The sequence below is a fragment of the Haemaphysalis longicornis genome, unplaced genomic scaffold, assembly GCF_048455015.1.
Source record: "Haemaphysalis longicornis isolate Haplotype H1 unplaced genomic scaffold, Haemaphysalis longicornis Haplotype H1 scaffold_1, whole genome shotgun sequence".
NCBI lineage: Eukaryota > Metazoa > Arthropoda > Arachnida > Ixodida > Ixodidae > Haemaphysalis > Haemaphysalis longicornis.
Window position 1 is genome coordinate 261,484,860 of NW_027526203.1, and position 13,882 is coordinate 261,498,741.

At 48.6% G+C, this 13,882-nt stretch overlaps 1 protein-coding gene and 3 non-coding genes across 4 annotated transcripts in view; 3 read left to right on the forward strand and 1 right to left on the reverse strand.

Annotated features, from left to right (window-relative positions):
• Nucleotides 1-13,882, reverse strand: part of Jvl (javelin-like) — a 256,088-nt gene that overhangs the window by 129,908 nt on the left and 112,298 nt on the right. The window contains exon 2 of the mRNA XM_077676539.1: nucleotides 6,436-6,519. Within this exon, the coding sequence (XP_077532665.1) occupies nucleotides 6,436-6,519 (84 nt within the window). The remainder of the gene's footprint in view (nucleotides 1-6,435; nucleotides 6,520-13,882) is intronic.
• Trnaa-ugc (transfer RNA alanine (anticodon UGC)) lies at nucleotides 8,491-8,562 on the forward strand. Its single transcript has one exon. It is a non-coding gene; the product is annotated as a tRNA-Ala (tRNA).
• On the forward strand, nucleotides 9,171-9,242 carry Trnaa-ugc (transfer RNA alanine (anticodon UGC)). The gene has a single exon. It is a non-coding gene; the product is annotated as a tRNA-Ala (tRNA).
• Nucleotides 9,441-9,512, forward strand: Trnaa-ugc (transfer RNA alanine (anticodon UGC)). Its single transcript has one exon. It is a non-coding gene; the product is annotated as a tRNA-Ala (tRNA).

A 13,882-nucleotide genomic window follows, 5' to 3' on the forward strand; every position in this document is an offset into this window, starting at 1 on the left:
TATAAGGAAATGCTACCACATCCCACCTTGCACAACAACCACACGCAGCGTGTGTTCAGCTTCGACACAGTCTGGGCCTCCACGAGTTCATGCGATACCGGTAGGGTTAAATTTTCATTTTGTGATTTTGCACAAGAACAACAAGCTTGCCCGCGTTAGTGCAAAACTGTGGATGCAGCGCTGAAGGCGGGGAGGTGAGCGTCCTGCAGACATCTGCACGCACAAGGAGAGCGACCGAGTCACACGAAGGACTTTCGAGGGGCTAAAAGGACACGGGTTGACTGCACGCAATTAATGCAAGCTGGAAACGAACTGCCCCAGTCTGGCCCACAGTGCTTATAAAAACATAGGACAATGACATCCGACAAGCAGTGAGAGTTGGAAAGACCGTACTTGATTTTTTTTTTTGTACAGGTGTTGCGTTTCGTTGAATTGGTTGCGATCTTCAGGCACTACTTTGCAGTCACACTGGAATACATTTTCGCCCTCGGAGCCGGCGACTTATCACTACACCCGATCTTGCTATCGCTACAAATGGCGAGTCGACAGGCTCATCCTAATGCGAGTGTGTGTAGCACAGTTCAGAACAAGAGCGAATCTGGTCAAAGTTGAAAGCATAAAACGTCTATACCATGGTCTACAGCTTCCGGTGCGTATACACAGGCCGCTGACAGCTGGCAGCACTCTAGCAAAAACAAAGTTGGACATTTCTCTAGATACTATTGCCGCGGCCATATCAGGTACAGCTCTCGTCGACAGGTAATGTAATGTATGAGAGCGGGTTCCAGAACAGCAGCGGCAAGGAGAAAGGGCGTCGAACGGTTGCGTAAAGCACGATAGCGTAAATGATGGAGGGCACAAAGGAGGGTCCTCCGCAGTGATGAAAGCAGCATAAGCTAAGGGAAACCGCTGCTGTCGACGTAAGGGTCACCAGGCGATCAAAAGAAGCATTCTGTGCCGTTATAACCAGACATGTAATGCAAATTTGTCGCTCAGCGGACATCCCTCCGACGGTCAACATGCATGCAGCTGCGCTCTGTCGCGCAACTCGCCGGAAATCGGATTCGGGGGAATGAAGGTGTCCTCACCCTTCAAAACAACTTGGGCAATAAACTGGCACACCACGTCGGTAACTATACAGATGTTCAGGGGCGACAATAGAGAGAGAGAGAGAGAGAGAGAGAGAGAGAGAGAGAGAGAGAGAGAGAGAGAGAGAGAGAGAGGTGAAGCGGATTTTTTAAACGGAATGTTGGCTATCGGACATGTAACAGGAAGGTATGACTAAATCGCTCTGTTCCAGCAGAGTTTCGCGTGTCGACGCCGAAAGTGAGTGGACCGGTAATCCGGTGGTTGCGGGCAACAACGAGTGACCAGTGAGAAGTTCTCAAGCGAAATAGGCATCGAGACTCATGTTATGAAATCCCTGTCTCGCAATTGACTTCCTATTCTCCTTAAATGGTGGTCATCAGGTATTCAAATGTCCAGTGAAGAATGACTCCTGAGCGAGATGAATTATATCTTGAAACAAACTCGACGCGGTTTAAATGAGGCGCTCATGTCTGCTGCCGGACACTTGAACGCCCGCTCTAAGACAATCCCACGGTTTAGCGTCCCCCTAATGCATTAGAGTGACCAACCGATGCTGTCAACGAGGACATTTCGTCGAATGTCGAGCATACGATTTGACTATTTGGCTCATAAGTTCGGTCTGCGTTCTGGCATCACGCAATTGATGCAAGCACGACGTTACGCCTCACACAGTGCCACAGCGCGCAACACATTTTTTATCACATTCGATCACATTAGCCTAATTCACTTTGTTGGCGGCATGGATTGGTCATTCTGGTGCATAGGGGTGAAGCTGAACCACGGGATCACTTCAGCGTGTGCAGTTTTGCTTGCAGAGCGCGGATAACCTCAGTTCCACGTAATTAAGGAGCCTCCAGTTTTATTCAGTTCGCCATACAGCTAATTGATTTCGAAAATAGTTAATGACAAAACAAAAGCATAAAGTAGGCGCGTACAAACCGCGATGAGCAAAAACTGCGCGCTTTTGGCGCGTAGATAAAACATTGCTGTTTGATCTGGTGTTTGTCAACACTGAATAACAGTATAGAAGAGGGAAATGTTTTCACAACGCCTTCTGGAAAGGTGATTGTTTCACGTAATCCGATACAGAGTTCAATCCAAAATAAAGTTCAATCACAGTGTTTGCACACACAGGTTTATCGTGTTCGCAAACGGACCGTAGGAACCATGCACATACCCTCACATGGCACTGGTCACGGGGCTTAATGCAAATGAAAAGCAAGTTGTACAAGAGCATTTCAACACGGAAGCGCGTCTCAGAGGGACAGCATTTACACTGAGAGGGGGATGATGGTCTGTGTCGGTTTGTTTCGGAATGTTTCACGTTTGAAGGCCACCTGTCGCTTGAATTCACGCATTGGGCGCCCAGCAGCGATTTCTCAGCTTCGCACTTGTTTTGAAAAGCGTGTATCAATGTCTGGACCTCTAGAACAACTTATATGGAGATGCATAGGACTCGGTTGGCCGCGTTAAGATGCGGCAGTGAATGTAGCCCGCCGGTTCTCTATAAACTCATCCCCTCTCGAAAATTGCTTGGTGCACGTTGCCAGCACTAAGTGTACCATTACTACTCACGAGATTAGCAACGAACGCGAAACGAAGGTGCACGACGTCAAATCGCAACGGACGAGTTTGACAAGCGAACCCGTTTATGATGCACTTTGACAACACGACTGATCCGAATCATGGGAAGGAAACTAAACGCAAATAAGTAAGCGCTACGCTGCATTCGTTAAATATTCCGAAATCTTGAGGAGTAAGCCATCTGTCTCCCCAAAACTATTGGTATGGTGCTCAACCAACGTGTACGTACTTCTAGTGATGGCACACGGAGAAGAGACGTGGGGCTTTACTAAGTACGCTGAAAGAATGCTTAGATTGGCCCACTGAGCGATGGAAAGGAGAATGCTAGGGGTAGCAATTATGTACGAGTAAACAGCGTTGCAATTACGAGAAAAAACAAACTCGGGTCGAACACTTTTGTAGCTCAAATTATCGTAAGAAACGGGATCGGGCACGTCATGTACGGCGAATGACGGACTGCCGGTGGGACATCCGTTTTACGGAATGGCTATGGATGGGAAACAAAATAATAAGAAACAAAGAACCTGGTAGAGGAATGAAATACGGAAGTTCGGGGGCAAAGGATGGACTCGGAAAACACGAGACAGGAGTGATTAGGAATCACCGGGAAAGGCCTTAAACCTGCACCACATACAAATGAGATCTCGAGGACTATGATGACGATTATCAACACGTCTGACGGGAACAAAGCCCAGCGCATGCAATGATCGGAATAAAAAAAGTAAGGGGGGGGGCGGGGATGGACCTCATTAACGTGTAATTATTGCTTTAGTGAACCCAACACGATTTCCGCTACCTTCCAAGGCTAGTTTGACCACCACTGCTAATCTACAGTTGAAAAGGCCCCTTGATTCGAAACGGTTATCATTGTTAGACTCCGGGCGGAGCACACGGCTGGACCAGTGCACGCACGCGATAAGCAGGTCGCTGCCCCTTTCAATTCAACCGCCAGGCCCGCAGCTGCAGCCTACTGCCGGCAGCCGAGCGTTCTTCCCGAAGGAGGTAACGCTGCGGTGGTGCCTTCGCATGTGTGCACTTCCTTTCCGCGTTTGTAATAATGTATGCATATCGTTGACGACGCGCAACATCGCAAACATCAGGTCACACTCGCCGCATCGAGTAGCGCCACGCCATGGCGAAAGCGGTCACAAACGACCGTGCATCGATGCGTGATGGGGCCGAAATGGACGGTCCCCGTTCGCTGCGACCCCCGCCACCGCGTGCACGATCGCCGCTCATCACAGGGCAGGACGCGGGTCGCGGGTCGGCCGCGATCAGGCGATATCGAAACCGCCGTCGCGAAACAGGTAGGCCGTCCAAGGCTGCCGCGACGCGCACACCGCACGGCCGCAGCAGCCGCCGAGGAACGAGACAAATGCCTCTCCGATGGGACTCAATTACTCCTAATCGAAACGGAAGCTGCGGCGGTCCGCCGCGTGGCGCAACCCACCAGCACGCGGGATTCTGCTCGTGCTGGCCCAAGTGTCGGTTTCACGCAGAACAATGACAGGGCCATCCCAGACGCGCACTGCTCGCCGGATGCAAAACTCCAATTGTTCTCGCTAACTTGGCCCAATGTAGGACAAAAGACGCGCGTGTGTACAATCGAGCGCCGCTCGCTGGCGCCATCACCTCTCGGCGGGCTGGGTGAAAGCGAGTGAGCCGCCGAAGAACGCCGCTTCGGCATTTCGGGTCCCGGCTGTAATTACGTAATGACAGCGGTCGGTTACCTCAATCACTTTCACACCATTGTTCGTCGCGGGTTGTTGCCTCGGTCCTAAGCGGGGGGAGAGCGGGACTACAAGGCTCCCCCTTTTGTTGACCCCTCGGTCTCGCGCCACATACACACAGTCAGAGCTCGCACAGATCGGCGCCGGCACCGTTTTGCACCGGGGCACACGCTCCCGAACCGAACGCACAGACGGAGGGCGACGGGTAATGACGGTGTCTCGCGTTACCCGGGTGCGCTTGCATAAGACGTCAGTCTCAAGTCGCCCCTCCTCAGCGAGGAACGGAGGAGAAACGCTAACTACTACGGCTGATTTCACGCGATTAATCGACCCGGGTTTTCCGTTAAATAGCCACTTCACTTCGTAAACTCACCTCTCACTAGTGCATCAGACACTTTCTAGAAACTTTATGTTGCTCTCCCGAAATCGAATCCTACGGAATTTAGAAGAAAAAGAAAACATCGTAGAAACGCACGCTGGGGCAGGAGTTAAAACTCCGCAAAGGAGAAAATAAAGAAACAAGTTGGGGTAGTGTGTACATGATAGCGCTGAATCCATATATGCACCTGGGCTACCTGAGAACTCGATCGCCTTCAAATGGACACTGGTTAGTATTTATCAAGCGCTTAATTTTCAAAGCGTTGTGAAATTGAATTTCTACGGTTACTTAATTGTTGGCTTGAAGCTTAGGACCTCCGTTTGTTTGCGAAACTCGGAGCAAGAAAGGGCACGCATGCAGCTATACCACCCCACGCACTACACAGCAACGGTATTGCACTTGTTCGCAACGCGGTTGGACTCTATTCCAAAGCTCGAAATTGCAGTTTTCCCTTTCCGCCTAATCACGCCTAGCTTGCATGAGAAACGGTCTCGAAATCTGATAAAGCTACCCCTTGCTGTCTTTCGAGCGTATTTGTCACAGCGTTATTTAGCAAAAGCACAAGTAGGATGGAGCGAGGAAACAGCTTTTTTGAACATTCTTTCCTCGCAATAAAGAAATACCAGCAAATCGGCAGGAAAAACTGAAATCATGGTCTAGAAATTCGAAATTGTAACCTGATAATTTCATGACTACAATGTGTACACAGCTTTCTTCTGAGTGACTTTAGCAGTAAGCGCACAAACGCACCGAAAAGCGCGTTTACATCCTTTTTGCACCCAAGTGTCGCCGACGACCATTAGTGCGATATGCGGAAGCACCCGTGCCCGCTGTCGCAGCAGCCAAATCAACACTAAGCAAAGATCTATGACGTAGATGTCCTCTCTCATCATCGTAACTAAACGAGCGCTGGCCGCCCCCGCAGCCGTCTTTCACATCTTCGCACTCTTGCGTGCAGAGCAGCCAGTTTTCCAACGACGAAACAGCTTTCAGCGGATCGTTACCGGAGCTAGAAAGGCCACGGATAAGCAAAACCAGGAGGAACAAGTACATAAGAATAGCAGATTTAAGGGTTGCAGCGCTCGAGGCAAACACTCTGCTGATGTTCTGGGGATTATATAGTGTTTTTGGCACGCCTTAGGTTAACGCGATAAATACATTAAACGGCACATATACCGAGTTAAACGGCACGTATATCGAGTAGCTCAAAGGAAGGAACAGCGCACATTTTGACGAAGGACAGATAGAAACACACACCACAAGCGCTGTCCGTCCGTCAAATGTGCGCTGTTCCTTCCCTTGTATCTGACCGCCGACTATCCCAACATGATACCCTTTGGAGTACCCCAAAATGCTAATGTCGAGATCCAACTGGGATCGAGGCTATGAAGCTTTTTTTTTTTTGGCATTGTAAGGGAGAGACAACCCCTTGGTATAAACATTAAACATGCAGCCCTTTGAGCGTTCAATCATTCCGCCTTCTGCTTCGCTTCTTGCTCGTGGCACCTCCAAGCGGCTAGACGTTGCCGGCGTATAGGTGTTCTTTTTCCATCTTAGCTAAACGAGGCCAGTAGTGCGTGCGTGCATAGCTCCGGTTAGTGAGGGAGGCGGACCTCGTCGACATCTCGTAGACGGTGCCAAAAGGCCACTCACCAGACCTGACGGCTTTTCCGCCACTGCATCCGGCCTGAGCGATGGAACCACGGTGTCGGCGCTGCTGGTACCATAGCCCGCGTCCTGTGAGAAACAGAAAAGTGACACAACCGTGAGCCTTGGGTTGCATGATTTCTAAAGCCCATCTCTCTCTCTCTCTCTCTCTCTCTCTCTCTCTCTCTCTCTCTCTCTCTCTCTCTCTCTCTCTCTCTCTCTCTCTCTCTCTCTCTCTCTCTGTGTGTGTGTTGTACGCTCCCTTTAACCTTCCCTCCTTCCTCCGCCCCACCCCGCTTTTGTTCCTGCTGATTTGGTGTGAAGCGATTGTTACATGTTGACTTCCGTGTCGTCTGAGACAGGCAAACTGCATCATCGCAGAAGCAGTAGCTTGTCGAGAGGAGCTCTTCTCAACGGAAACTGAAATTACACTCATTCGCGTGCAGGGAAGAAACTGAGTAAGAGGCAGATTCTCCACCTGCTCCAGTCGAAGCACTACAATAAAAGCCATGCTAATTCTTTAAAGCCTCACATATTTATTTATTTATTTATTTATTTATTTATCTATCTATTGCTGTGTCTAGAGCGCCGTCCGACGGTACTATAAGCACTACACTAAAGCGACGTCCATCGGCGCTTCGATGAAAAAATGCAGCGTCTGGCAATACTTCGCCTCCATTAACTGTAACGTAACGTAAACAACCTAACATAACCTAAGGAACTGAAAACAAATAATTTATAACACCGGAAGCTAATTTAAGCCAGAAAAATTGTAATTAAAATTCAAGGTAGAAAAAAAAAAGCAAACGTCCAAGAGCCGCTTTCGATCCACAGCCCTTAGTAACAGCGCTAACAGGAAGCTAAGACGGAAACTGTCCACCACTACGGCAGACGGAAGGGTTTGTGTCAGCCCTGTCTTAAAAAATGGAATGTCGTCGGACGACACTCTAGACACTGCGTTTATTTATTTATTTGAGTACCTACCGCGCCCAATTTCCGTTATTACAGTACGGGAACAACAAAATATGAAATTTTATTTGCAAATACTGCAGTCTCTCTCGAGACTTTTTCACGGCCATTTCAGGTAAATACATACAAATACATACAAAACAATGCAAACAAACAGAACCTACAAATGCACAATAATAAAAAGACATATCTCATTACAAACACTTTTAAAAATTAAGAGAATGATTGCTGTGTAACTGCTTCGTTAGTAAGATCTTTCAAGAACGTTGAACTCTTCAACAATAGTTCGAGGAAAAAAAGAATATTTGTAACAACTATTCCTAGGGTTCAAAGGGTTACAGAAAACGCGTGGCGGCGTCCTGTTTTATAACCGATGAATATGTTAAAATACGAGAAATGTCGATGAAGTAATGTCCTCGAATTCATTGAAAGAAGAACTTCACACAGCAAATCCTCTTTCTTTCTGAGACCGGCAACATCCCACTTTGTTGAAGGAGAGTTGATATTGAGCTGCAACCATGGGAATTGTAAATGAATCTTTCCTTTCCCGTATCCCCACCCCCCTGTGCAGGTTAGCCAACCCGACAGTACCCCGGTTAACCTCCCTCCCTCCCTCCCTCCCTCCCTCCCTCCCTCCCTCCCTTTCTTCCTTCCTTCCTTCCTTCCTTCCTTCCTTCCTTCCTTCCTTCCTTCCTTCCTTCCTTCCTTCCTTCCTTCCTGACAGCCTTTTTTTTTTGCAACCTTTCTAATTTTTTAACATTTGTTTTTGTGAACGGGTCCTACATTACCACTGCTTATCATTGGTCGGATAATTGTATTGTATGTAAGAATACGTGCGTTTGGTGTGGAGGATTTCAAGGAAATATGATTCAGGGGATGTATTCATTCGTGAGAGACCACAAAGAAAGCAAATGTTCAAGCGCGTCTGAACAAAAGAAGGGCGAGGCATAATAACATGGATGTAAATAATATTCATTAGCTTGTCACGCCACACCTGAGAGCAGACGAAAGCGTGTCACTTCCGGTCTCACTTCACAGGCGCCGGTAATTCAGCCGTCTTAATTAAATATATACGGTAAACCGCTCGCACCCGGGGGTGTAGCTCAGTGCTAGAGCGTTCGCTTTGCACGTGAAAGGGCCCGGGTTCAATCCCCGGCACTCTATAAGTACGCTTGGCCGTACAAGGCGTCAGCTCCAGCCAAGTGTGCATAATTATTGTTCACTGTGCGTAGTTTTGTTCTTCATCTTGTAATCAACGCGTTTGTATGTGTACATGTAAATATAGTTTCCTACATTGACATCTAGTGCAATAAATACCATGTGGAAAACAAAAACAAATATGTGGGGGTGTACAGCGTTCGCTTTGCATGTGAAAGGCCCCGGGTTCGACCCCCGAACATCCACGTCTTTTTTCTTTCGTAGCGAAAGCTAGGTCTGACCTTGTACCGCCCCTCCCCTTGCAGCACGCGGACACATAAGTATGCGACGGTGATGGGTTGGTTGGCTGGTTGGTTGGTTGGTTGCTTGCTTGCTGGCTTGCTTGCTTGCTTTTATTAGCGAATTTTAGCTGACCGTTTTTCACGGTCCGCTCCTGCACTGATAGCAAGCGGGAGCGCCACTGCGCATGCGTGGCGCTCTGGGCCGCGAACGGCATTGGCTCCGGTGGCGCCGAGCGGGCCGCCGATACCGGAACAGGCCGTCGAAAACGGTCACATAAAACTCTGGTGTTTCTATCCGTACGCTTGGCCGTGCAATGCGTTAGTTCCGTGTGTGGGGGTGTAGCTCAGTGGTAGAGCGTTCGCTTTGCATGTGAAAGGCCCCGGGTTCGATCCCCGGCACCTCCACTAGTTTTTTTTTTTTCGTCATAGCGAAAGCTAGATCTGACCTTTTATCCCCCCTCACCGTACGTGGCCACGCGGACACATACGCATGCGACGGTGATGGGTTGCTTGCTTGCTTGCTTGCTTGCTTGCTTGCTTGCTTGCTTGCTTTTATTACTTTTATACGTACGCTTGGCCGTACAAGGCGTCAGCTCCATGTCTGGGGGTGTAGCTCAGTGGTAGAGCGTTCGCTTTGCATGTGAAAGGCCCCGGGTTCGATCCCCGGCACCTCCACGATTTCTTAATTTTTTTTTTGTAGCGAAATTAGGTCTGATCTTGTATTCCCCACCTCCCATTGCTGCACGCGACTTCGCTGACACAATTATGCGACGGTGATTGATTGATTGGTTGGTTGGTTGGTTGGCTCTATCGTTTCTTTACACACGCTTGACCGTACACGGCGTCAGCTTCGTGCGTGGGGGTGGAGCTCAGTGGTAGAGCGTTCGCTTTGCATGTGAAAGGCCGCCGGTTCGGTCCCGGCACCTCCAAACGTTTTCTCGCTTAACAGCGGCGCTGTTTTGAGGGTAGTCTCTGTTTTGAGCTATTTTGAGGGAGCTGTTTTTAGAGCAGTTTTGAGGCCCTGAGGGCAGTCTCTGCCGGCATCGTGTCCTACTGTCAAGCTCTTTCTGGAGCAGGCTTCTCCGTCGCACAAATAATCGGTTACCAGTATAGAAAAATTTGTTAGAAATAAAGAAAAGGTCTTAGGGCATTCATATTTTACTGTATGACGGCTTATATTGCCTCTAATAAAATGCCTTCCTAGCAATGCACATGTGCATCGAGGTGAAGCCGGCTTTAAGAAGACCGGTGTAATCGTGGTCTTTGTAGGCTGGCTTTCCCACATTTTATGCTGCGCAGTGAAGTATGGCCATCTACGGAGGGAGTATGATTATAGAAAACGGCTCTAATTCCTGTGTTAGAGAAAGCATCCCAAAACAAATTACACGGCAATTAGCCGCTAATACTCTCTATCATTACGCCGAGTTTCATTTACTTGTCGTAATTAGGTAGCTCACAGTGAAGTTGTAAACGTTACAGAGTTACAGTCTGCAGTCGATACATGGACATCTACGGAGGGAGCATGGTTACAGAAAACGACTGTAACTGTTGTTTTACCGGAACTATACGCAAATCAATCGCATGACAATTAACCGCTCTGACGTCCCGAACATAACGCACAAGAAAGAAGCCGAAGCTAAACGAAATCTTCGTAAAGACAACCCACCGTTCCGCTGTTTCAGCAAATTTCAAACTGGGTGAAACTGAGTTTATTTGCTTCAATACGAAATGTGTACGTACGGGCTGCATTTTCCCCTGCTTCGTGTGGCTGCACTTACACCTCTAGGAGATTGGTTAGTTGGCTGGCTCGTTTTATTGTTCATTTGCGTGCGCCTAACCCAACTTTTTTTTTTCGGAACCCTAGGAAGCGGGGAAAAAGGCGGCTTGAATCTGTCTACCCTACCTTTCCCCAACCCCTCCGCAAACATACCAGCGCGACATCTTAATTCGCGAGGTTAATAAAGAGTTGTTGTTGTGCAACAAGGTCGAGAACTGGGCTAGTTGGTATACATTCATGATTTACCAGCGCAAATTAAACGGGACGAGAGAGGAGTACACAACACGAGCGCTACTAACAACTGAAGGTTTATTGAAAAGAAGGAAAACATAAAAGAGTTGAGCCTGCGCACTAACCACAGCCGTGACGTAGACCACGCCCGATACACACTCTCCACAGCCCAGATAGCTGAAGCTCAAGTACTGTCGAGATAAGCAACTTCACTATCCAGCAGTGACACCGAGGGCGAGCTAATGCACGAGTCAGAATTCTTTTTTATCAAGAAGGCTTCCCAAATTTCTCTCGTGCGTGTGTCATTGTGTGTAAACAGAACGCTTGTAAGGTTAAACTTGGGGTAACAACCATGCTTAGAGCAATGCGACGCAAGAAAGAACTTGGGTGTGCCCTTTAGTGTATTGCGATGTTCCCGCAAGCGCTCATTAATGCACCGCCCCGTCTGTCCAATATATATCTTTTTACACGACAAGGGAATGCAGTACACAACTTTGGTTTTGCATTCAACAAACTGTGACTGGTGTTTCACACCACAGCCCTTTTTGTGCGAAGACCCACTTGTTTTGCTATTTAACTTCCTGTCGATCGCAGGACAAAGCTTTTCTAACTTATTTTTTGCTGAAAAAACCACACCCACGTTGAACCTCCCAGCTATCTTTTTCACCCTATGCGAAATTGCGTGCATATACGGGATAACAGCAAACCGCTATGGTTCATCCTTTGCCCGCCTTGATCTTCCGGAATTTTTCAATTTTGAGAAAACCTTGTTGGCCACAGAAACAAGCACATGTTTTATGTTTTCCTTCTTTTCAATAAACCTTCAGTTGTTAGTAGCGCTCGTGTTGTGTACTCCTCTCTCGTCCCGTTTAATTTGCGCTGGTAAATCATGAGTTGTTGTCGTCGTCGTCGTCGTCGCGGCGGTGGGGTGGTTCAATAATAGTACTATCTATGCATATCTGATTGCATGACTGCGTGTAATGCCTAATTTCATTTGTACCAGCGACGCTGTCTATGTCTCGCATGCGGAAAAGCCAGCTTACAAAGATCAAGATATAAGACGGCATACACTGCCCTGGACATGGGTCTTTTGAGCAATGTATTCTTGTTCAGAAGTGAAGCCAACTTCAAGAAGATTGTTGAGAACTGGCTTTTTCACATGGTGTGTTATACAGTGAAGCCTACTCATGAAGAAAAATTTACATTCAGCGTCGTAGCGATTCGGATGCATTACGTGAAGACGCGTAGGCTGTGGGAAGGAGCCCGGATTGTATGAGCCGTAGGGTAGTTTGTTGTTCTCTGGAAAGGTCAGGGTAAGGCGAAGGTACGGTGTGTCTCAGAAGCGATAATGCTGGATTATCTCCCTGGACGTGACAAGCGGTTGACTGTCCTCGTGCAGCTCCATAGCACGAGAGGTAAAAGCGCAGGCTTGTTGGGTGGGCGTATTTGTTGCCCTCCATTGAAGCGTGAGGCGGTGTCCAGATGAGCTGAATGGAACCGTTTGGGGAGTGGTTTTTTAGCACGCCCAGTGCAGGTCAGGACACCCAACCCGACTGGTAATTCCAGTAGGCTTGCTGGGAATCGGTGACTACCCTCCGAACCCCTGGTTGAGTGAGAGCCAAGGTGATGGCTGCCTCTTATGCTGCCGTCATTTGTTGGGTCCTAAGCGAGGTAAACGCAAGGAGGTTGGTTCTGGGGGTAGCCACAATGATGGCGTGTTGCTGCCCTCGATGTTAGGAGAAGTCTGTGTAGATAACTGCATGAGCCCCACCGAGGGTGGTGTTTAGCGCTTGAGCCCATGCTTTTCGTTGACCCTCGTCATGTGAGGGGTTCATATTTCTAAGCAAACGGAGCATCTTTAGTTTCAGTCGCCAAGAGTCTGGGAGTACGTCAAGCAGAGTGACATTCTGGCCTGCCCAGCCAATCTTGTGAAGCATGCGGTTACCCACCCCAGTTCTGAGTCGGACCTTCTGGTTAGAAAGATGGCCTTCTATCAGCTCTCTCACCGTGTTGTGGAGCTCATGCTAAGCAGCCTCAGTGTGGACGCAGTCATGAGAAGACCAATGGCCTGCTCAACCACCTTTCTAATCATTATATAAAGCATCTCTATGTCTTTCTCGTCGAGAAGAAGATAGGGGTTTGTCGTAAGTAACTGTCGAGAGGACAAACGCTTCAAGTAATCGAAAGGTACCGGATTCTTTTAGGCCTCGCTTCTCGGTGGCAACTCGCCTGATCATGTGTATGATTAGATTAATGCTGTTTTTGAGGCGCTGCAAGGAGACGTCACTCTTGGTGTTGGCCTGGAAATGTAGGCCCAGGATTTTGATGCTGGGGTTTGGAGTGATGGCCTGGTCATCAAGGAGTATTTTAATGTATTCCTTAATTTGGCGTGAGGGCGGACGACAAGGAGCTGTGATTTTTTACGTGGACACTAGAGGCCACAGGCTTTAGCACATCGGCGTACTAAAAGTGAGATGCCATGGATTGGTGTGAGCTTCCTTTAATTTTTGTAACTCTTAGCACATGAGCAAGGTGCGCACAGGGCCGCTAGACGGGCGTGAGTGGTCGTGTGACGCTTTCACGTGGCATTCAGCGAGAAGGCAGGGGGTAAACCCGTAGATGTGCTTGGTGAGTACACCATTTGTCTTCGCGTGTTCGTGTGGGCTTGTAGCTGAATCGGTAAGACAACGGCCTCTCGCTTTGTTAGTTTATTAGTTCCAGGTTCGATTCCCGGCGGTGCCAGTAAATTCTTTTATTTGTTCGCTGGAGTTTTCTGGTGACACCAACGGTCGCGAAAGAACCCTTGGGGGGTAGAGGTAGAAAGCTTTGCTTTAAAATGCGATGCGAATGGGTCCGATAATAGCAAAGCGATTGTAATTGCCGACGGCGCGACTACACTAATGCGGCGGCCCACGAGCGTGCCCGCGGGACGGCGCGTAAGTGACGAGCGAGAACCCACGATGCATATCGTGAGTAAAAGAATGCCGCGAAGAGCTGAAGGCTCCATGACTCCAACTTGGAAGAGTTCAAACGCACG